This window comes from Aptenodytes patagonicus, chromosome 13 (assembly GCF_965638725.1).
Source record: "Aptenodytes patagonicus chromosome 13, bAptPat1.pri.cur, whole genome shotgun sequence".
In the NCBI taxonomy this organism is placed as follows: domain Eukaryota; kingdom Metazoa; phylum Chordata; class Aves; order Sphenisciformes; family Spheniscidae; genus Aptenodytes; species Aptenodytes patagonicus.
Window position 1 is genome coordinate 3,681,524 of NC_134961.1, and position 23,093 is coordinate 3,704,616.

The 23,093-nt window shown below is 54.6% G+C and overlaps 2 protein-coding genes across 3 annotated transcripts; both read right to left on the reverse strand.

Moving 5' to 3' along the window:
- Positions 1 to 996: 996 nt before the first annotated feature.
- On the reverse strand, positions 997 to 12,103 carry LOC143166678 (uncharacterized). Its single transcript, XM_076351268.1, has 5 exons — positions 12,078 to 12,103; positions 11,396 to 11,584; positions 11,035 to 11,144; positions 7,901 to 8,010; positions 997 to 1,526 (listed from the first exon to the last, which is right to left on the reverse strand). Exons 1-5 carry the CDS (start codon positions 12,101 to 12,103, stop codon positions 1,344 to 1,346), a joined length of 618 nt encoding a protein of 205 aa, XP_076207383.1. The 3' UTR covers positions 997 to 1,343.
- Positions 12,104 to 15,033: 2,930 nt separating this feature from the next.
- Positions 15,034 to 22,239, reverse strand: LOC143166601 (uncharacterized). Of its 2 annotated transcripts, XM_076351114.1 has the most exons (5): positions 22,182 to 22,239; positions 21,491 to 21,682; positions 21,129 to 21,238; positions 18,160 to 18,266; positions 15,034 to 15,247 (listed from the first exon to the last, which is right to left on the reverse strand). In XM_076351114.1, the coding sequence occupies exons 1-5, from the start codon at positions 22,205 to 22,207 to the stop codon at positions 15,146 to 15,148; spliced, it is 537 nt and encodes a 178-aa protein (XP_076207229.1). In that variant the 5' UTR covers positions 22,208 to 22,239; the 3' UTR covers positions 15,034 to 15,145. The 2 variants fall into 2 exon arrangements, 1 of the variants encoding a protein (XP_076207229.1); XR_012996424.1 differs by lacking the exons at positions 21,491 to 21,682; positions 22,182 to 22,239 and adding an exon at positions 21,414 to 21,487.
- Positions 22,240 to 23,093: the final 854 nt, after the last annotated feature.

Genomic DNA, 23,093 nt, shown 5'->3' on the forward strand with positions numbered 1-23,093 from the left:
TGCACCCAGGGGCTGCAAACACATCCAGGGGCACAGGGGAAGCAGGAAAAGTTTATTCATTAATGCGCATAATAAATCCTGGCAGTAAGTTGGCTACAAGGCTCAGTGCCCAAATGCAGCAGGACAGAGGGAGACAAGGGAAGAGAAAAACAGGAGGAAGGACGGAGTGACATAGATAAGAGGTGTGGGACAGGGAGCCAGAAAGCAGGACTGTGTGAACAAGAAAGGGACAGGGAGCAGGACAACGGTGTAGAGAGGGGAGAGCAGAGAGACTGCGGGAAAAACACAGGGAGAAAGAGACGGAGGAATAAATAAGAGAGACAGGGAGCAGGAGAAAGAGGCGGAAGGGACCAGCAAGACAACAAGATAGAGACAAGACAAGGGATGGGGAAAAATTCTAAAGTGATAGGGGAAAAGAAACATAGACAAGAAATAAAAAATAGAAACAGGGAGCCAGATAGAGGTAGACATAGAAAGAAAATTTCAAAAAGCAACAGGGTACAAGAAACGTAGGCAAGAACTAGCAAATAGGGACAGGGAGATAGAAAGAGGGAGATGTAGAAAGTAAGTCTAAAAAGTGACAGGGTACAGAACAGAGAGGGAAGAATTAATTACAGACAGGGAGATGGATAGAGGGAGACAGAAAATTTTGCAAGCGACAGGATACAAGAATCTTCCACAAGAATTAAAAGATAGGTACATGGAGCCGCATGGAGGGAGGCGTAAGAAGAAAATTTGAAAAGTGACGGGGTACAAGAAACACCGGCAAGAAATTAAAATTAGGTCAGGCAGAGAGAGAGAGGGAAAGGTAGCATGAAAATTTAACAAGTGACTGGGTCCAAGAAACATATGTGAGAATTAAAAAGATAGGGATGGAGTGGTAGAAAGGAAGTTTCAAAAGAAACGGGGTACAAGAAATATAGGCAAGAATTAAAAAATAGGGACAGGGAGCCTGATGGAAGGAAACTGTGGTGGGTTGACCTTGGCTGGCTGCCAGGTGCTCACCGAGCCACTCTGTCACTGCCCCTCCTCAACAAGACAGGGGGAGAAAATACAACAAAAAAGCTTGTGCGTCGAGATAAGGACAAAGAGATCACTCACCAATTCCTGTCACAGGCAAAACAGACTCGACTTGGGGAAATTAATTTAATTTATTGTCATTCAAAAATCAAAGTAGGATAATGAGAAATAACAACAAATCTAAAACACACCTTCCCCCCTCCCCACTCTTTTATCCTGGGCTCATCTTCACTCCCGACTTCTCTACATCCTACCCCCAAGCAGCGCAGGGCGACAGGGAGCGGGGGTTGCAGTCACACATTGTCTCTGCCACTCCTTCCTCCTCAAGCTCTTTTTCTGCTCCAGTGTGGGGTCCCCCCCATGGGGCCACAGCTGCTGACAGGAGCCTGCTCCAGTGCAGGCTCTCCACGGGGGTCACAACTTCCTTCAGGCGCATCCACCTGCTCTGGCATGGGGTCCTCCACAGGCTGCAGGTGCACGTCTGCTCCACCGTGGACCTCCATGGGCTGCAGGAGGACAACCTGCGTCACCATGGTCTTCACCACGGGCTGCAGGGGAATCTCTGCTCTGGTGCCTGGAGCACCTCCTCGCCCTCCTTCTTCACTGACCTTGGTATCTGCAGGGCTGTTTCACACTCACATTTTCTCTATCACAGCTTCTGCACAGCACTTTTTAGCCTTTCTTAAGTGTCCCATCACAGATGCACTACCAGCGTTACTGATGGGCTCAGCTTTGACCAGCAGCAGATCCATCTTGGACCTGGAGCCAGCTGTGCCTGACATGGGGGTAACTCCTGGTGTCTTCTCACAGAACCCACCCCTGCAGCCCCTGCCCCCCCACCCCAGCTAACAAAACCTTGCCACGTAAACCCAATACAACAGTGACCGGCTACAGGGCAGAGAGGGGGGATTGAAAAATAGGGAAAGGGAGCCATGGGGAGAGAGGAAGAGGGGAAAAAAAATAGCAACGAGCTATAGGCCAGAGAGGAGGAAGGGACAGGGAACCAGACAGAGAGATGGAGAAAAACAAAGAATAGTGATAGGCCACAAGGCAGAGAGGAAGGAATTAAAGAAGGGAACAGTGAGGTGGACAGAGATAAACTGAGAAATACCAAAAAACCTCCATGAGCTGAAGGGGAGGGACAGAGGAATTAAAGAATAGGGACAGGGAGAGAACAATAAAGACAAAAATGGGCTATGGGACAGAGGGAAAAAATTAAAACATAGGGACCGGGACCTGGAATGGAGAATCTAAGAAAGACAACATATATCTAGAATACAGGGCAGAGAAAGAGGGATTTAAAAATAGGGACATGGAGCCAGAGGCTGGGGGGGGAATTGTGAAGGGCTAAAGGGCAGGCAGGGAGGAATTAAAAAAAATTGGGATAGGAAGACAGACAGATAGATGGAGAAAGACAAAAATAGTGATGGGCTGCAGGACAGAGAATGACAAAAAAAAAAGAGGGACAGGGAACAGGACAGAAGTGCAGAGAGAAAAAGGAAACTGAGAGGTAGAACAACAGAGAAAGAGGGGGACTTGCAGAATGAGAGAGGGAGAGGTGCAGGGAAACAAAAAAATTACAGCAGTGAAAGAGAAGAGGGGGCAGAGAGTCACCGGGATGCAGAAGGGGGACGACACGGCTCCAAGGGTCCAGGATTCTCCACAGCTCCTACTCTTGGAGCTGCAGGAAGAATTTGACAGTTTGGTCATGTCTTCCTCTCCCTCCCCCTCTCTTCCTCCTCTGTAGCTCCAGTCACTTGCCTGTCATCCACCTAAGAGAATAGATTGCTGTCTTACAATATGAGGCTTCCCAGATATGCAGCCTCACATGTGCACACACTACATGGCCGTACTGTGCTTTTGGTTATGCATACAGACCCTGCCGTGCACATTGGTGATTGGATCTGCTGAGGACTACACTAAAAGGGATCCTTCCTCACCTGGAGAGAGGCAGGCTGTCTCCTATCTGCAGGAGGAGGCAGCTGCCAGCTGGATCCTTCTTATTTTATGCTTTACCTTTTTCTGGCCTCTCCAGCTTCAGCCACAGCAGTTCCTGTCCACAGCCAGTAAGTGCTCCGCCTGTCCCTTTTCGCCCATGCCGCTAAGAGAATGAGGCCAAAAGCAACACACACAAACCTGAGCCGGCTGCAGTCAACAGCATCCCCAGAGAGGAACTGACAACTGAGTCCTCAGTACTACCTCTGGGAGAGGAAAAAAAACAAGCAACTGTTAGCAGAGTGATGACTGTAGCTATCCTCAGGCAGGAACCCCTCCTTCTGCAGGAGCTGCTGGAGATGCCGCTCTTTCCCCAAACTGATGCTAATGGCACCTGCATTTATAGAGAATAAAGCATATTCAAGGGCCAGCTTGCTGCTGTGAGGACAGGGTTTGGGGGCAGTCTGTGGCTATAGGACAGGCTTCAGGGGAGGTGCTGGAGCTGGGGGCAGCTGCATGGAGTGAGTAGGGCTGGAGGAGCTTTGTTGAGTTGGGGAGGCACCCAGCGCCTTTCCAGGGGGTGGGAAGGCCTCCAGGTACCCAGGGTTGGGGTGGGCAGCCATCTCCTGCCCCTCTTCCTCCTTCCTCTCCACCAGCTCTCAGAAAATCCCTGGGAGCTGCCCTGATGGGGCCTGACTGCAACTGACCATGAACCTCTCAGCTGGAAACATCCTTGCAGCTCGTCAGCATTCTCAGACAGGCATGGCCCAGCAGCACCACCTCCTGGGGCTGCAGCCCTTTTACACAGAGGGGCCATCATCATCAGCCTCACTGGCCCCACCTGGGGCTCCTCCAGCTGCAGCCATGGCCCCTTACACCCAATATGTAACCTGCTCCGCTGGACTCTCTGACAGCCTCTCACCAAGTACAAAGGACTACAAACGCAGCCATGAGTGCAAAGGAGACAGCAAGTGTTTTATTCATTAATGTATAATGTATAATTCCTAGGAGTGAGTCTGCTCCAGAGCTCAGTGCCTGTACACTCACCCTTCCCCTGGGACAACTCGGCTGTCGTTACTGGAGCAGCAAATACAGAGAACAAAAATACAGCAATGGGGAGCAGGACAGAGGAACAGAAAGAGAAAAATAAAATGAGGGAGAAGGACTGAGGAGCAGAGAAAGAAAGGTACAGGGAAAAGGACAGTGAGATGGAGAAATCAATAAAAAAAGAGATGAGGAGCCCTGCAGTGACATGGCGGAAGAAAAACAGGATCAGGGAGCAGGACAGAGGGAAAGAGAGAGAAAATGATGGGCAGGGAGCAGAACAGATGGATAGGGAGAGAAATTGAATGAGAAGAATAAGGAGGGAGGGAGAGAAAAAGATAGGGAACAAGCCAGAGGAACTGAGGGAAAAGAAGAGGGAGACAGATCAGGATAAAGAGACGGAGAAAGAAAAAACAGTGACGGACTGCAGGATGAGAAAAAGGGCCAGGGAGCAGGACAGAGGGGAATAACGGGGCAGTGAACTGGGCAGGGGGATATAGCGAGACAGGCAGTGGTACGGAGATATACAGACAAAAATGTTAGAGGGAGAATGGAGGACAGAATAAAAGAAAAGGGACAGGGAGCGGAGCAGAGATGGAGAAAGAAACATTCGAGGCAGAGAAAGAGGGACAGGTAAGACAACAGATAACGGGAGAAAGAAAGGAAAGGGAACAGCACAGAAGGTCAGAGACAAAAAGAGAGGGATGGCAGAAAGAGAAAAAGAAGACAAGGGAAAAGGACTGAGGAGCAGAGAGAAAAAGGTACAGGGAAAAGGGCAGAGATGGAGAAAACAAAGAAAGACTGGAGGCAGAACAAAGAGAAAGACTGACAAGGACAGGGAGCAGGACAAAGGGACGGAGGAGGGAAAAAATAGTGACAGGCAGCGAATAGGACAGAGGAAGAGAGAGAGAAAGAGCAAGAAGAGCAAGAGACGGAGAATGACAGAAGGATGTAGAGAAAGACCAGGACACGGAAAAGGGGGCGGGGAGGGGGACACACACCGGAAGGGTAGAAAGAAAAAAAGGAGAGGGGTGGAGAGCAAGACAGTGTGATAGAGAGAGACGGAGGGAGGGGGGGGGACGCAAGGATAGAGAAAAACAGACCTACAAGGAAGAGGAAAGAACGACAGAGCGAGAAAGGGGAGGATGGGGAGCAGGAGAGAGAGAGACAGAGAACAAAAAATGCAATGGGCAGAAGAACAGAAATACAGAGAATTCAAAAAATACTTCTAGGGAGCAGGACAGAGGGATACAGCAAGAGGAAAAAATCAACAGGGAGAAGGACGGGTAACACACAGAAGGACACACACAGGGAGCGAGAGGGAGGGGACACAGAGCAGGACAGAGGGATGAAGAGAGACAAAAAATAGGGACAGGACAAAAAGCAGAGTAACCAAGAGAGGAAAAAAAACAGAAAGGGAACTGGAGAGAGATGAGCAGCAGGACAGAGAGACGGAGAAAGAAAAAACAGCGACAAGGTCAGGAACAGAGAGAGAGAGAGAGAAAGAGAGAGGCAAAGAGACGGACGGGGACCAGGACAGTGGGATATAAACAGGGAGGGACAGAGAGCGCGGGACACAGGATTGCAGAGAGAAAGGTACAGGGAAGTGGAAAGAATGCCAGAGGGAACAAGAGAGGGGTGGGGAGCAGGTGAGAGAGCTGGAGAAAGAAAAAGTCCTGCTGGGGAGCAGGACAGGAGGATAGAGCCGAAAGAGATGATGCAGACAGCAAAAACAACGACAGGCAACAGGACAGAGGGACTGACAGAGAAGTAAGGGACAGGGAGCAGGACAGAGGAGTGGGAGGAAAAAATACTGGTGAACAACAAGACAAAGGGATGCAAAGAAAAAGAAGGAGGGAAAAGGAAGGAGGGAGACAGAGGGAAAGATGGGGATAGAGCGCGGGACACGAAGAGACCAAAAGCAGGGCAAGGAACAGGACAGAGGGACTGGGGATCGGGGGCAGGGACAGATGCAGATTAAAACAAAGAGATGGAGAAGGGGGAAAAAAGAAACCGCTGAGGGGCTGCTGGACAGAGACGAAGGAAGAAAAAGCAGGGCCAGAGTAGGGAAGAGAGAAAGGAAAAAAGGGACAGCTGGCTGGACAGGGGGATATAACCAGAAACAATGAGACAGGCAGTGGGACAGAGCGATAAAGGCAGAATAACTAGGGAGAGGAAGGAGGACAGATGGACAGCGAGAGGAAAAAAGGGGCAGGGAACGGGACCGAGAGGTGGAGGAAGCAGCATTAGGGGCAGAGGGATAGAGAGAGGGAAATACAGGTTGGAGGAAGGACAGAGGGACAGAGAGAGAAAGAGAGTGACAGACCTTGGACAGAGAGCAGGAGCAAGAAAAAACAGTGACAAGAAGCAGGCCAGAGGCAGGGGGGCAGGGGGAAGGAAGGACAGGAGGAAGGAGAGAGGGATACAGAAAACAAGTGAGGGACAGGGAGCAAGAAAATGGGATACAGAGAAAAACAGGGATGGGGAGCAGGACATTGGGATAGAGAGCAAGTGAGAGCAACAGGGAGAATGACAGGGAGATGGAGCCAGAGGAAAAACAGGGACCAAAAGCAGGACAGAGAAATGGAAAAGGAAAACTAGGGATGGGGAGCAGGACAGAGCAATGGAGAGACAATGAGGGATGCAAGGATAACAACAGAGAGGGAGGGAGGGAGGGAGGGAGGGAGGGAGGGATGGGGATCTGCATAAAGGTGTATGGAGAAAGAAAGAGAAGAATGGGGAGCAGGGCAGAGAAATGAAGAAAGAAAATACAGTGATGAGGAGCAGGACAGAAGACTAGAAAGAGAAAATGATGGGCAGGGAGCAGAACAGATGGATTGGGAGAGAAATTGAATGAGAGGAATAAAGAAGCGGGAGGGAGAGAAAAAGATAGGGAACAAGCCAGAGGAACTGAGGGAAAAGAAGAGGGAGACAGATCAGGATAAAGAGACGGAGAAAGAAAAAACAGTGACGGACTGCAGGATGAGAAAAAGGGCCAGGGAGCAGGACAGAGGGGAATAACGGGGCAGTGAACTGGGCAGGGGGATATAGCGAGACAGGCAGTGGTACGGAGATATACAGACAAAAATGTTAGAGGGAGAATGGAGGACAGAATAAAAGAAAAGGGACAGGGAGCGGGGCAGAGATGGAGAAAGAAACATTCGAGGCAGAGAAAGAGGGACAGGTAAGACAACAGATAACTGGAGAAAGAGAGAGGAAGAGAGAGGAAGAGAGAGGAAGAGAGAGGAAGAGAGAGGAAGAGAGAGGAAGAGAGAGGAAGAGAGAGGAAGAGAGAGGAAGAGAGAGGAAGAGAGACAGAGGAATGGAGAGACAATGAGGGACACAAGGATAACAACAGAGAGAGGGAGGGAGGGAGGGAGGGAGGGAGGGATGGATGGGGATCTGCATAAAGGTGTATGGAGAAAGAAAGAGAAGAATGGGGAGCAGGGCAGAGAAATGAAGAAAGAAAATACAGTGATGAGGAGCAGGACAGAAGACTAGAAAGAGAAAAATAAGACAAGGGAGAAGACAGAGGAGCAGAGAGAGAAAGAAAGGTCGAAAGAAAAGGTCAGAGAGGTAGAGAAATCAAGAAAAATAGGGACGAGGAGCCCTGCAGAGAGAGCGAGCAAGAAAACGTCGGGTCGGTGAGAGGGACAGAGGGATAGACAGATTGCGGGGTCAGGAGAGGAAGAAGAAAGAAGGGTTAAAGACGGTAACAGGGCACAGGACACAGACAGAGAGAGAAAAAGGACAGGGACCAGGACAAAGGGAAAATTGAGAAATAAAGAAATAAAGACATAAAAATCACAGCAGCGTGGGAAAGAGGGGGGGCCAGGGGAGGGGCAGGGAGGGTCCGGGACGTAGAAGAGGGGCAACAGGGCCCTGAGGGACCAGGACTCACCGCAGCTCTCACTCTCAGCACCGCTGGGAGTATTTGCCAGTTCGGACGCTTCTTTCTCCTGCTCTGCTCCCTTCCTCTTCTGTAACTACGGTCACTTGGCTCTCCTCCACCTAAGAGAATACGTGGGTGTCTTACAGCTCTTATGAGACGAAGCTTCCTAGACACGTAGCCTTGTGCACTACACGCAGGAGTAGGACAGAGGGAAAGAGAGAGAAAATGATGGGCAGGGAGCAGAACAGATGGATTGGAAGAGAAATTGAATGAGAGGAATAAAGAAGCGGGAGGGAGAGAAAAAGATAGGGAACAAGCCAGAGGAACTGAGGGAAAAGAAGAGGGAGACAGATCAGGATAAAGAGACGGAGAAAGAAAAAACAGTGACGGACTGCAGGATGAGAAAAAGGGCCAGGGAGCAGGACAGAGGGGAATAACGGGGCAGTGAACTGGGCAGGGGGATATAGCGAGACAGGCAGTGGTACAGAGATATACAGACAAAAATGTTAGAGGGAGAATGGAGGACAGAATAAAAGAAAAGGGACAGGGAGCGGGGCAGAGATGGAGAAAGAAACATTCGAGGCAGAGAAAGAGGGACAGGTAAGACAACAGATAACTGGAGAAAGAGAGAGGGAGGGAGAGGGAGGGAGAGGGAGGGAGAGGGAGGAGGGAACAGCACAGAAGGTCACAGACAAAAAGAGAGGGATGGCAGAAAGAGAAAAAGAAGACAAGGGAAAAGGACTGAGGAGCAGAGAGAAAAAGGTACGGGGAAAAGGACAGAGATGGAGAAAACAAAGACAGGCTAGAGGCAGAACAAAGAGAAAGATTGACAAGGACAGGGAGCAGGACAAAGGGATGGAGGAGGAAAGAAAATAGTGATGGGCAGCGAATAGGACAGAGGAAGAGAGAGAGAAAGAGCAAGAAGAGCAAGAGAAGGAGAATGACAGAAGGATGTAGAGAGAAAGACCAGGACACGTAAAAGGGGTGGGGTAGGAGGACACACACCAGAAGGGTAGAAAGAAAAAACGAGAGGGGTGGAGAGCAAGACAGTGTGATAGAGAGAGACGGAGGGAGGGGCGGGGGGGGGATGCAAGGATACAGAAAAACAGAGGTACAGGGAAGAGGAAAGAACGACAGAGAGAAAGGGGAGGATGGGGAGCAGGAGAGACAGACAGAGAACAAAAAATGCGATGGGCGGAAGAACAGAAATACAGAGAATTCAAAAAATACTTCTAGGGAGCAGGACAGAGGGATACAGCAAGAGGAAAAAATCAACAGGGAGAAGGACGGGTAACACACAGAAGGACACACACAGGGAGCGAGAGGGAGGGGACACAGAGCAGGACAGAGGGATGAAGAGAGACAAAAAAAAGGGACAGGTAGAAAAGCAGAGTAATCAAGAGAGGGGAAAAAAAACAGAAAGGGAACTGGAGAGAGATGAGCAGCAGGACAGAGAGATGGAGAAAGAAAAAACAGGGACAAGGACAGAGAGATAGAGAGGCAAAGAGAGGGATGGGGACCAGGACAGTGGGATATAAACAGGGAGGGACAGGGAGCGCGGGACACAAGATTGCAGAGAGAAAGGTACAGGGAAGTGGAAAGAATGCCAGAGGGAAAAACAGAGGGGCAGGGAGCAGGTCAGAGAAAGAAAAAGTCCTGCTGGGGAGCAGGACAGGAGGACAGAGCCGAAAGAGACGATGCAGACAGCAAAAACAACGACAGGCAACAGGACAGAGGGACTGACAGAGAAGTAAGGGACAGGGAGCAGGACAGAGGAATGGGAGGAAAAAATACTGATGAGCAACAGGACAAAGGGATGCAGAGGAAAAGGAGGAGGGAAAAGGAAAGAGGGAGACAGAGGGAAAGATGGGGATAGAGCGCGGGACACGAAGAGACCAAAAGCAGGGCAAGGAACAGGACAGAGGGACTGGGGATCGGGGGCAGGGACAGATGCAGATTAAAACAAAGAGATGGAGAAGGGGGAAAAAAGAAACCGCTGAGGGGCTGCTGGACAGAGACGAAGGAAGAAAAAGCAGGGCCAGAGTAGGGAAGAGAGAAAGGAAAAAAGGGACAGCTGGCTGGACAGGGGGATATAACCAGAAACAATGAGACAGGCAGTGGGACAGAGCGATAAAGGCAGAATAACCAGGGAGAGGAAGGAGGACAGATGGACAGTGAGAGGAAAAAAGGGGCAGGGAACGGGACCGAGAGGTGGAGGAAGCAGCATTAGGGGCAGAGGGATAGAGAGAGGGAAATACAGGTTGGAGGAAGGACAGAGGGACAGAGAGAGAAAGAGAGTGACAGACCTTGGACAGAGAGCAGGAGCAAGAAAAAACAGTGACAAGAAGCAGGCCAGAGGCAGGGGGGCAGGGGGAAGGAAGGACAGGAGGAAGGAGAGAGGGATACAGAAAACAAGTGAGGGACAGGGAGCAAGAAAATGGGATACAGAGAAAAACAGGGATGGGGAGCAGGACATCAGGATAGAGAGCAAGCAAGAGCAACAGGGAGAATGACAGGGAGATGGAGCCAGAGGAAAAACAGGGACCAAAAGCAGGACAGAGAAATGGAAAAGGAAAATTAGGGATGGGGAGCAGGACAGAGGAATGGAGAGACAACGAGGGATGCAAGGATAACGACAGAGAGAGAGGGAGGGAGGGAGGGAGGGAGGGAGGGATGGGGATCTGCATAAAGGTGTATGGAGAAAGAAAGAGAAGAATGGGGAGCAGGGCAGAGAAATGAAGAAAGAAAATACAGTGATGAGGAGCAGGACAGAAGACTAGAAAGAGAAAAATAAGACAAGGGAGAAGACAGAGGAGCAGAGAGAGAAAGAAAGGTCGAAAGAAAAGGTCAGAGAGGTAGAGAAATCAAGAAAAATAGGGACGAGGAGCCCTGCAGAGAGAGCGAGCAAGAAAACGTCGGGTCGGTGAGAGGGACAGAGGGATAGACAGATTGCGGGGTCAGGAGAGGAAGAAGAAAGAAGGGTTAAAGACGGTAACAGGGCACAGGACACAGACAGAGAGAGAAAAAGGACAGGGACCAGGACAAAGGGAAAATTGAGAAATGAAGAAATAAAGAAATAAAAATCACAGCAGCGTGGGAAAGAGGGGGGGCCAGGGGAGGGGCAGGGAGGGCCCGGGACTCACCGCAGCGCTCGCTCTCGGCGCTGCCAGGAGAATTTGCCAGTTCGGACGCTTCTTTCTCCTTCCCTCCTCCCTTCCTCTTCTGTAACTCTGGTTGCTTGGCTGTCCTCCACCTAAGAGAATACGTGGGTGTCTTACAGCTCTCACAAGATGAGGCTTCCTAGACATGTAGCCTCGCTCGCTCACGCACTACGTGGCCGTACCATGCTGCTGGTGACACATACAGACCCTGCGGTGCATGTGGGCAGCCTGACCTGCTGCGGACTACAAAGAAGGATCCTTCCTCACCCGGAGAGGCAGGCTGTCTCTTGCCTGCAGCGGGAGGCAGCTGCCACCTGGATGGCCTTCAGTTTCTTCTTCTTACCTTTCTCTGGCCTCTCCAGCTTCAGCTGCGGCAGCTCCTGTCCACAGCCAGTAAGCGCTCCGCCTGTCCCTTTTCGCCCCCACGCCGCGAGGAAAGCGAGGCCGGGCAGACAACCCACGCAAGCCTGAGGCAGGTGCAGTCAACGGCATCCCCAAGGGAGGAATGGAAAACTGCGTCCTCAGCACGCCTCTGGGAGAGGGAAAGAAGAAGCAGCACCCGTTATTACCGTAGATGGCCCCTGGCCAGACCCCCTCCTTCCGCAGGGGCTTCTGGAGATGCCGCTCTTTCCTCGCGCTGGTAATGGCACCCGCGTTAAGGGAGAATCACGCACATTCGAGGGCCAGCTTGCGGCCTTCACTACAGGGCTTGGGGGCAGCCTGGGGCTATGGGACAGGCTTCAGGGGAAGTGCTGGAGCTGGGGGCAGCTACACAGAGCGAGCGGGGCCGGGGGAGGCTCAGAGGGAGCTCTGGTGAGTTGGGCAGGTGCCCTGCGCCTGGGAGGGTGTCCACCTCCTTCCCCTCTTCCCTTCTGTCAGCTCTCGGGTAAGTCCCTGGGGCTGACCTGACCTGGCTCGTCTGCAGTGGATCGGGAGCCTGCCGCAGCAGGCGGTTTGAAGCTTCCCGTCCCGCCACCCTCGGGCAGCCATCGGGCAAGAGACATCCGCCGAAGGGGCTCACTCACCTCACTGGTTGCCAGCGCGCCGCCATGCTGCTGCCAGGCAGTGCGCATGCGCAGGACGCCGACGGCGCGCCGGAGGGATCAGAGCCGGCGTGCGATCGCCGGGCTGCAGTACCGCATTTCGGCCACCAGGGGCAGCAGGGAAGGCGGCGGCGGCGCTGCTGCGTACCGGGGCAGTGGCGGCGCTGCAGTACCGGGCTGCGGCCACCAGGCGGCAGCAGCAGGGAGAGCCCGCCGGGCGGCGCGTGCCCGGGGGCGGCACCGGCGCTGCAGTTCCGCGCTTTGTGCACCGAGCGGCCGCCGACACTACGCACATGGGGCGGCAGCGGCGTTTCCTTACCGGGAGGCAGCAACGAGTGCGGCGGCATCGCCTCACGAGCACCGCAGCGTCGCATCGCCGTTACCGGCGGACGGCAATGTGGAGCGCGGTGGCGCCTCCGCCCATGCGCAGCGCCTACCCGCAGTACCGCTCCTTGGTTGTCGGGCGGCAACAGCGAACGCAGCGGGGCCGCGCACCACCGCCCATGTGCGGCACCCGTGCTGCAATACCGCATCTTGGTCTCTGGGCGGCAGCAGCGAGAGCGCAGTTTAGCGACCCACCCACCACGCGCCACTGCGCATGCGTAGCACCCGGGCTGCACTACCGCGCTTCGGTTGCCCGGCGGCAGCAGCCAGCGCGGCAGCGTGCTCAAGCGCACATGCGCGGCGCCCGTTCTGCAGTACCGACTTTTGGTCACCAGGTGGCGGCAGCATGCGCGGCGCTCTACCTGCAGTACCACGTTCCTGTCACCGGGAGGGAGCAGCGAGCAGGGGAACGAGTCACTGCGCATGCGCGACACCTGAGCTGCAGTACCGATCCTTGGTCGCTGGGAGGCAGTAGCGAGCCCGGCATGACACCCCCACCGCGCATGCGCGCCGTTCCACCTGCAGTACCACGTTCCTGTCACCGGAGGGCAGCAGCGAGCACAGGGGAACGTGCCACTGCGCATGCGCGGCACCTGAGCTGCAGTACCGATTCCTGGTCGCTGGGAGGCAGTAGCGAGCGCGGCGTGACACCCCCACCGCGCATGCGCGCCGTTCCACCTGCAGTACCACGTTTCTGTCACCGGAGGGCAGCAGCGAGCACAGGGGAACGTGCCACCGCGCATGCGCGGCACCTGAGCTGCAGTACCGATTTCTGGTCGCTGGGAGGCAGTAGCGAGCGCGGCGTGACACCCCCACCGCGCATGCGCGCCGTTCCACCTGCAGTACCACGTTCCTGTCACCGGGAGGCAGCAGCGAGCACAGGGGAACGTGCCACCGCGCATGCGCGGCACCTGAGCTGCAGTACCGATTTCTGGTCGCTGGGAGGCAGTAGCGAGCGCGGCGTGACACCCCCACCGCGCATGCGCGCCGTTCCACCTGCAGTACCACGTTCCTGTCACCGGGAGGCAGCAGCGAGCAGGGGGAACGAGCCACTGCGCATGCGCAACACCTGAGCTGCAGTACCGACCTTTGGTCGCTGGGAGGCAGTAGCGAGCGCGGCGTGACACCCCCACCGCGCATGCGCGCCGTTCCACCTGCAGTACCACGTTCCTGTCACCGGAGGGCAGCAGCGAGCACAGGGGAACGTGCCACTGCGCATGCGCGGCACCTGAGCTGCAGTACCGGTTTCTGGTCGCTGGGAGGCAGTAGCGAGCCCGGCATGACACCCCCACTGCGCATGCGCGCCGTTCCACCTGCAGTACCGCATTTTGGCCGCCCGGCGGCAGCAGCGAGCACGAGGGCATGCGCCACCTCGCATATACAGCGCTGCACCTGCAGTGCCGCAAGTTGCTCATCAGGGGGCAGCAGCGAGCACGGGGGTCGCGCGCCATCGGGCACGCACGGTTCTCCATCTGCAGTACCGCATTATTGTCGCCCGGCGGCAGCAGCGAGCCGGGCGTCGCGGCGCTCGTTCTGCAGTACCGGCTTTGGATCGCCGGGCAGCAGGAGCGAACGCGGTGTAGCACTCAACTCCGCATGAGCGGCGCCCCTGCTGCAGTGCTGCGTTTCTGTCGCCGGGCGGCATTGCCAGCGGGGCGGCCTCGCGACAGCGCATTCGCAGCGCTGGAGCTGAAGTACCACATTTTGGTCGCTGGGCGGCAGCAGCAAGGGCAGGGGCATGCGCTCGCGAGGCGTGGCCGCACGGCCTGTCGGGGACCGGGCGCAGCGGGAAGGCCGCAGAAAACCACACGAAACCAGCAACAAAACTACACCTCGTGCCCCGCCGCGGGAGCCGCGGCGGTAGCAAGGGCTACGCCGCGCCGCACGCGCCCGAGAGCCATGCGACTGCCCGGCAGCCGCGTCCGCAAAAACTACACCTCCCGGCAAGCACCGGCAGACACAGCACGGCCGCCCGGTCCCCGAGTGACGGAAGACTACACCTCCCGGCATGCTCCGGGGAACAAACATGGCCGACCGGAAGTCCGTGCCCCAGGACTACAGCTCCCGGCATGCCGCAGGAGGCAGCCGTCCCCGCTCCCTGACCCTGCGGGGACACCGTTCTCCCCCCGCCGACGCACCCGGTAGCCCCGCCCAGCCCCCAGCGCAGCCCCGCGTTCCCCAGCGTGGCTCCGGACGGCCACTGCCGCCCGGCTCCGAGGCGGCGCGACCCTCCTGCCGGCCTCGCCGCCCCCCTCGCTCAGCGACCGCTCCGCTCCTCCCTTGGCTCACACCGGCCCCTCCACGGCCACCCGGGGCACGGCAGCCCCACCACCAGCCCCACAGCCTGCAGATAACTCTGGCAACACAGCCCTTTTACAGAGAGGGGCCGTCACCATCAGCCTCACTGCCCGCACCTGGGGCTCCTCTGGCCCAAGCCCAGAGCTGGAGCCCAGCAGGAACAGGGAGCCATCACCCAGCCCCCACCGTGAGTCATCCCCTCCCCTGGGCTCCATCACAGCCCCTTGCCGGTGCAAAGGAAGCGCAAACGCAGCCGTGAGGGCAAAGGAGGCGGCGAGTGTTTATTCAGTCATGCACGTAACAAGTCCCGGGAGCAAGTCTGCTCCAGGGCTTGGAGCCTCCAATGCTCCCCCTGCCCCTGGGACACCTCAGCAGTCATTCCTGGAGCCGTGCTTGTCAGTCCGGCGGGGAACGGACAGTCGGTTGGTCAGCTCCTGGAGCGATGGAACGCTGGGCAGAGGCGGAGGCCACTAGAAAAGAAAAGCGGCAGCCTGTTGGACAGCAGGGGTGTAGTGAGAAAGCATGAGGCAGGGAACAGGACAGCGAGAGAAAGATGGGTACAAGGAGCCCGGCAGAGATGGAGAAAGAAGCAACAGGGAGAGAGGAAGGGAGTCAGCAGAAAGAGGGAGAAGGAGCAGGACAGAGACCGATAAAGAAGGGTGGGGAGCAGGATGGAGATGCAGAAAAAAACAGGGATGGGCAGCATGACAGAGAGGGAGGAAACAAGCATAGGAGCAGGGAGCCAGGACAGCAAAGGATGGAGGGAAGGGGTAGGGCAAGGGGAACAACACAAAACAAACCACATGGCTACACGCTACAGGGCAGAGAGGGAAGAATTAAGAAACGGGGACAGGGAGCCGGAAAAAAAAAGAGAGCTGGAGAGCAAGAGGAAGAGCAATGTGTACAGAAAGAAGAGGAGGGGAAATTCTAAAATAGGGTCAGAGCCAGAGACAGTGAGATGGAGAAAGGACAAAAGCGACAGGCTACAGGGCGGAGAGGGAGGAATTAACGAATAGGGACAGAGAGCTGGCCAGAGACAGACGGAGAAAGGCAAAAGATCGCACGGGCGACAGGGCAGAGAGGGAGGAATTAGAAAACCAGGGACAGGGAGCCGGACAGAGAGAGAGACAGAAATAAAATGGGGGAAAGAGATGGGCCACAAGGCAGAGAGGGAGGAATTGATAAATAGGGATAGGGGACCAGATAGAGCATGATGGAGAACAGGAAGAAATAGCGGTGGGCTACAGGGAAGAGGGAGGAATTAAAGAACAGGGACTGGGAGCTGGACAGGGAGACATGGAGAAGGAAAAAAAAAACAAACCACACAGCAATGGGCTACAAGGTAGATAGGGAGGAAATAAAAACTAGTGGCAGGGAGCCAGACAGAGAGAGATGGAGAAATACAAACAAATAGCATGGGGCTATGGGACAGAGAACATGGAATTAAAACACAGAGAGGGGGAGCCGGACAGAGAGAGAGACCGAGGCAAAAGTCCAGACAGGCTACAGGGGGCAGAGGGAGGAATGAAAAACTGGGGACAGGGAGGTGGACAGAGAGAGATGGAGATCGCAGGGAATAGCGGCGGGTGCAGGAAGAAGAGGGAGGAATTAATAAATAGGGACAGGGAGCTGGACAGAGAGGGACGGAGAAATGCAAAAACAGCAGCAGCGTACAGGGCACAGAGGAAGACTTAAAAAATGGGGGCAGTGAGATGGACCTAGAGAGATGGAGAAAAGAAAAAAGTGACACAGCAGACAGGGAGGAATTAAAGAACAGGGACAGGAAGCAAGAAACAGTGAGATGGAGAAAGGCAGGGGGGAACCCAAGGGACACTAGGACAGAGAGAGAGGAATTAAAAGTGAGGGACGGGGAGCTGGGAAAGGAGAGGCAGAGAAAGAAACAGAATCGCAATGTGCTACGGGGCCGAGAAGGAAGAAAGTGAGGGACAGGGAGCTGGACAAACAGAGATGAAAACAGACAAATAATAGCACTGGGCTACAGTGCTGAGGGGGAGAAACTGAAAAATAGGGACCAAGAGCCAGAAAACGGAGAGACAGACAGAACAAATCGCGATAGGCCACAGGGCAGAGAGGGAGGAATTAAAAAACCGGGACTGAGAGCAATCTAGAGAGAGATGTCAGGGAAGAAAAATTTCAAGAGTGACGTGTACAGGACAGAGAGAGAGGAATTAAAAGAAATAAGTAAAGACAAGGACAGGGAGCCGGACAGAGACACACAGAGAAAGAAAAAACAGCGATGGGCTACAAGACAGATAGGGACGAATTTAAAAATCCTGGCAGGGAGCCAGGCAGGGAGAGATGGCTAAAGAAATGAAATTGCAATGTGGCACAGGGCCAAGAAGGACAAAATTGAAAAACAGGGCCTGGGAGCTGGAAAGAGAGAGCCAGAGAAAGAAAAAACTACCAACAGGCTCTAGGGCAGAGAGGAAGGAATTTTAAAAATCAGGATCTTGAGCTGGACCAAGAGAGACGGAGGAAATAAAAATGGTGATGGGTAAGAGGGCAGAGAGGGAGGAATTAAAAAACAAGGACAGGGAGCTGGACAGAGAGACTGAGAAGGGGAAAAGTCCCAACAGGCTTTAAGAGAGGGAGGAATTAAAAATTAGAGACAAGGAGTTGGACAGAGAGATGGAGAAAGAAAAAACCGTGGCCGGCTACCGGGCAAAGGAGAGTTTCAAAAATGGGGACAGCGAGACAGACAGAGAGGAAGGGAGAAAGGAAAGACGCTATGGGCGACATGGCAGAGAGGGAGGAATGAAGAAAGTGGGACAGGGAACCAGACGAACCGAGACAGGGAAAGAAGACATAGCAATAGGCTAGGGGGCAGAGAGGGAAGACTTAGGAAAACAGGGACAGGGAACAAGAACAGAGTGAGATGGAGAAAGGACAAAATAGCAATGGGCAACAGGACAGAGGGAGGAATTCAAAATGAGGGGCAGGGAGCAGGATAAAAGAGAGATGGAGAAAGAAATAGACTCACAACGTCCTACAGGGCTGAGAAGGAAGACCTTGAACAACAGGGACAAGGAGCTGGACACAGAGAGCCAAAGACAGCAAAAATACCGACAGGCTACAGGACAGAGAGGGAGGAATGCAAAAATAGTGGCCGGGAGCTGAACAGAGAGAGACAGAGAAGGAAAAAATAGCCATGGGCTACAGAGCAGAGAGAGGGGGGACCTAAAAGATGGGGACAGGGAGCTGCTCAGAGGAGGACAGAGAAAAGAGGTACAGAGGAGCAAAAAAAAAAAAAAAAAAAAAATCACAGCAGCGTGGGAAGGAGAGGGGGCCGGGGAGGGGGAGGGGCAGGGAGGGACCGGGACGTAGAAGAGGGGCAACAGGGCCCTGAGGGACCAGGACTCACCGCAGCTCTCACTCTCAGCACTGCTGGGAGAATTTGCCAGTTCAGACGCTTTCTCCTGCTCTGCTCCCTTCCTCTTCTGTAACTACGGTCGCTTGGCTCTCCTCCACCTAAGAGAATACGTGGGTGTCTTACAGCTCTTATGAGACGAAGCTTCCTAGACACGTAGCCTTGTGCACTACATGCAGGAGTAGGACAGAGAGAAAGAGAGCAAAAATGATGGGCAGGGAGCAGAACAGATGGATCAAGAGAGAAATTGAATGAGAGGAATAAAGAAGCGGGAGGGAGAGAAAAAGATAGGGAACAAGCCAGAGGAACTGAGGGAAAAGAAGAGGGAGACAGATCAGGATAAAGAGACGGAGAAAGAAAAAACAGTGACGGACTGCAGGATGAGAAAAAGGGCCAGGGAGCAGGACAGAGGGGAATAACGGGGCAGTGAGCTGGACAGGGGGATATAGCGAGACAGGCAGTGGTACGGAGATATACAGACAAAAAGTTAGGGGGAGGATGGAAGACAGAGAGAATAAAAGAAAAGGGACAGGGAGCGGGGCAGAGATGGAGAAAGAAACATTCAAGGCAGAGAAAGAGGGACAGGTAAGACAACAGATAACGGAAGGAAGGGAGGGAGGGAGGGAGGGAGGGAGGGGAACAGCACAGAAGGTCACAGAGAAAAAGAGAGGGATGGCAGAAAGAGAAAAAGAAGACAAGGGAAAAGGACTGAGGAGCAGAGAGAAAAAGGTATAGGGAAAAGGGCAGAGATGGAGAAAACAAAGACAGGCTAGAGGCAGAACAAAGAGAAAGATTGACAAGGACAGGGAGCAGGACAAAGGGATGGAGGAGGAAAAAAATAGTGATGGGGCAGTGAATAGGACAGAGGAAGAGAGAGAAAAAGAGCAAGAGCAGCAAGAGACGGAGAATGACAGAAGGATGTAGAGAGAAAGACCAGGACACGTAAAAGGGGGCGCTGGGGGGGGACACACACCAGAAGGGTAGAAAGAAAAAGAGAGGGATGGGGAGCAAGACAGCAAGACAGTCTCTCTCTTGATAGAGAGAGACGAAGGGAGGGAAGGGGATGCAAGGATACAGAAAAACAGAGGTACAGGGAAGAGGAAAGAACGACAGAGCGAGAAAGGGGAGGATGAGGAGCAGGAGAGAGAGACAGAGAACAAAAAATGCAATGGGCAGAAGAACAGAAATACAGAGAATTAAAAAAATGCTTCTAGGGAGCAGGACAGAGGGATACAGCAAGAGGAAAAAATCAACAGGGAGAAGGACGGGTAACACACAGAAGGACACACACAGGGAGTGAGAGGGAGGGAACACAGAGCAGGACAGAGGGATGAAGAGAGGGGAAAAAAAAGGGACAGGGAGAAAAGCAGAGTAACCAAGAGGGGAAAAAGAACCAGGAAGGGAACTGGACAGAGATGAGCAGCAGGACAGAGAGATGGAGAAAGAAAAAACAGGGACAAGGACAGAGAGATAGAGAGGCAAAGAGAGGGATGGGGACCAGGACAGTGGGATATAAACAGGGAGGGACAGGGAGCGTGGGACACAAGATTGCAGAGAGAAAGAAACCACAGGGTTTCTTTCCACAGGGAAGTGGAAAGAATGACAGAGGGAAAAACAGAGGGGCAGGGAGCAGGTCAGAGAGCTGGAGAAAGAAAAAGTCCTGCTGGGGAGCGGGACAGGAGGACAGAGCCGAAAGAGACGATGCAGACAGCAAAAACAACGACAGGCAACAGGACAGAGGGATTGACAGAGAAGTAAGGGACAGGGAGCAGGACAGAGGAATGGGAGGAAAAAATACTGATGAGCAACAGGACAAAGGGATGCAGGTGAAAAGAAGGAGGGAAACGGAAGAAGGGAGAGAGAGAAAGATGGGGATAGAACGTGGGACACGGAGAGACCAAAAGCAGGACAAGGAATGGGACAGAGGGAGTGGGGATGGGGGAGGAGGGAGAGACAGATGCAGATTAAGACAAAGAGATGGAGAAGGAAAAAAAACTATGACGGGCTGCTGGACAGAGACGAAGGAAGAAAAAGCAGGGCCAGAGTAGGGAAGAGAGAAAGGAAAAAAGGGACAGCTGGCTGGACGGGGGGATATGACTAGAAACAATGAGACAGGCAGTGGGACAGAGCGATAAAGGCAGAATAACCAGGGAGAGGAAGGAGGACAGATGGACAGCGAGAGGAAAAAAGGGGCAGGGAGCAGGACCGAGAGGTGGAGGAAGAAGCATTAGGGGCGGAGGGATAGAGAGCGGGAAATACAGGTTGGAGGAAGGACAGAGGAACAGAGAGAGAAAGAGAGTGACAGAACTTGGACAGAGAGCAGGAGCAAGAAAAAACAGTGACAAGAAGCAGGCCAGAGGCAGGGGGGCAGGGGAAAGAAGGACAGGAGGAAGGAGAGAGGGATACAGAAAACAAGTGGGGGACAGGGAGCAAGACAAGGTGATACAGAGAGAGGGAAAAAGGGAGAGTGGGGCAGGACAAAGTGAAAGACAGGCAAAAATAAGAGACAGGGAGCAGGACAGAGTGACAGAGAACCAAAAAAACAAAGAGGGAACAAGACAGAGAAACAAGGGGAAAGGCAAGGAGGACAGAGAAGTAGAGAGAGAGCTGGGGGGTGGGATAGGGAGCAGGGCAGAGAGATGGAGCAAGAAAGGAAAAAAGGACAGGAGGCAGAACAAAGGGAAAGAGAGACAAGGACAGGGAGCAGGACAAAGAGCTGGAAAAGGAAAAAACAGCGATGGGCTACAGGACCGAGGCAGAGAATGAAATGAAAAAAAAAGGAGGGAGAGGGAGCAGGACAAAAGTGCAGAGAGAAAAAGAAAAAGGAGCGGTAGAACAGGAGAAAGAGAAGGAGAGAGGAAGAGGGAGCAGGACAGAAGAATATGGAGAGGTACAAGGTAGTAAAAAAAAAAAAAAAAAAAGAGGTGGGGCCAGGGGCGGGGCAGGGAGGGCCCAGGACTCACCGCAGCTCTCGCTCTCGGCGCTGCCAGGAGAATTTGCCAGTGTAGATGTTTCTTTCTCCTTCTCTCCTCCCTTCCTCTTCTGTAACTCTGGTCGCTTGGCTGTCCTCCACCTAAGAGAATACATGGGTGTCTTACAGCTCTTACGAGATGAGGCTTCCTAGACACATAGCCTTGCTCGCTCACGCACTACGCGGCCGTACCATGCTGCTGGTGACACATACAGACCTTGCGGTGCACGTTGACGGCATGACCTACTGTGGACTACGAAGAAGGATCCTTCCTCACCTGGAGAGGCAGGCTTTCTCTTGCCTGCAGCAGGAGGCAGCTGCCACCTGGATGGCCTTCAATTTCTTCTTCTTTACCTTTCTCTGGCCTCTCCAGCTTCAGCTGCAGCAGCTCCTGTCCACAGCCAGTACACGCTCCGCCTGTCCCTTTTTGCTCTCACACTGCGAGGAGAGCAAGGCCGGGCAGAGACAACCCATGCAAGCCTGAGGCGGGTGCAGTCAACGGCATCCCCAAGGGAGGAATGGACAATCGCATCCTCAGCGTGGCCTCTGGGAGAAGGAAAGAAGAAGCAGCTACCATTACTACCGTAGATCACCCCTGGCCAGACCCCCTCCTTCCGCAGGGGCTTCTGGAGATGCCGCTCTTTCCCTGCACTGCTGCTAACGGCTCCCGCGTTAAGGGAGAATCAAGTGCTTTCAAGGCCCAGCTTGTGGCCTTCACGACGGGGCTTGGGGGTGGCCTGGGGCTATGGGACAGGCTTCAGGGGAGGTACTGGAGCTGGGGGCAGCTGCATGGGGCAAGAGGGGCCGGGGGAGGCTCAGGGGGAGCTCTGATAATCTGGGGAGGCGCCCAGCGCCTGCGCCTGGCGGGGTGTCCACCTCCTTCCCCTCTTTCCTTCTATCAGGTCTCGGGTAGGTCCCCGGGGCTGCCCTGACCCGGTTCGCCTCCAGAAGACCGGGAGCCTGCCGCAGCGGGCGGTTTGCAGCTTCCCATCCTGCCACCCCCAGGCAGGAGACATCCCCGCGCCCGCCGAAGGGTCTCACTCACCTCGCTGGTGGCCAACGCGCCGCCATGCTGCTCCCGGGCACCACGCATGCGCGGGACGCCGACGGCACGCTGGAGGGGCCAGAGCCGGCACGCGAACGCCGGGCTGCAGTACCGCGCTTTGGTCGCCCGGCGGTAGCAGCGAGCCCGGCAGCACGCTCCGCCGCTCATGCGCGGCACTCGAGCTGCAGTACCGGCTTTTGGTCACCAGGGGGCGGCAGCAGCGAGCTGGGCGTCGTGCACCACCGCGCATGCGGGGCGCTCGATCTGCAGTACCGCGTCACGGTCGCCGGGGAGCAGCAGGGAGCGCGGAGGAAACGCGCCTCTGCGCATGCGCAGCACCTGAGCTGCAGTACCGGCTTTTGCTCACCGGGCGGCAGCAGAGAGTGCAGCGTGACTCTAATCTGCGCATGCGCGGCGCTTGAGCTGCAGTACCGCATTTTGGTCATCGGGTAGCAGCAGTGAGCGCAGTGTAAGAACCCAGCGCGCATGCGCGGTGTCCGTACTGCAGTTCCGGCTTTTGATCGCCGGGCGGCAGTAGCGAGATCGGCGTCGCGCGCCACTGCGCATGTGCAGCACCCAAGCTGCAGTACCGCACTTTGGTCGCCGAGGACAGAAGCGAGCGCGGGGAAACGCGCACTGCGCATGCGCGGTACATGAGGTGCAGTACGGAATTTTTGGCCGTTGGGAGGCAGTAGCGAGCACAGCGTGACACTCCACAGCGCATGCGCAGCATCCCACCTACAGTACCGCAACTTCCTCATCAGGAGGCAGCAGTCAGCACGGTGTCGCGCGCCAACGCGCATGCGCGGTTCCCCACCTGCAGTACAACATTATTGTCGCTCGGCGGCAGCAGCGAGCCGGCCGTCGCGCGCCACCGCGCCTGCGCAGCACCTGAGGTGCAGCACCGACTTT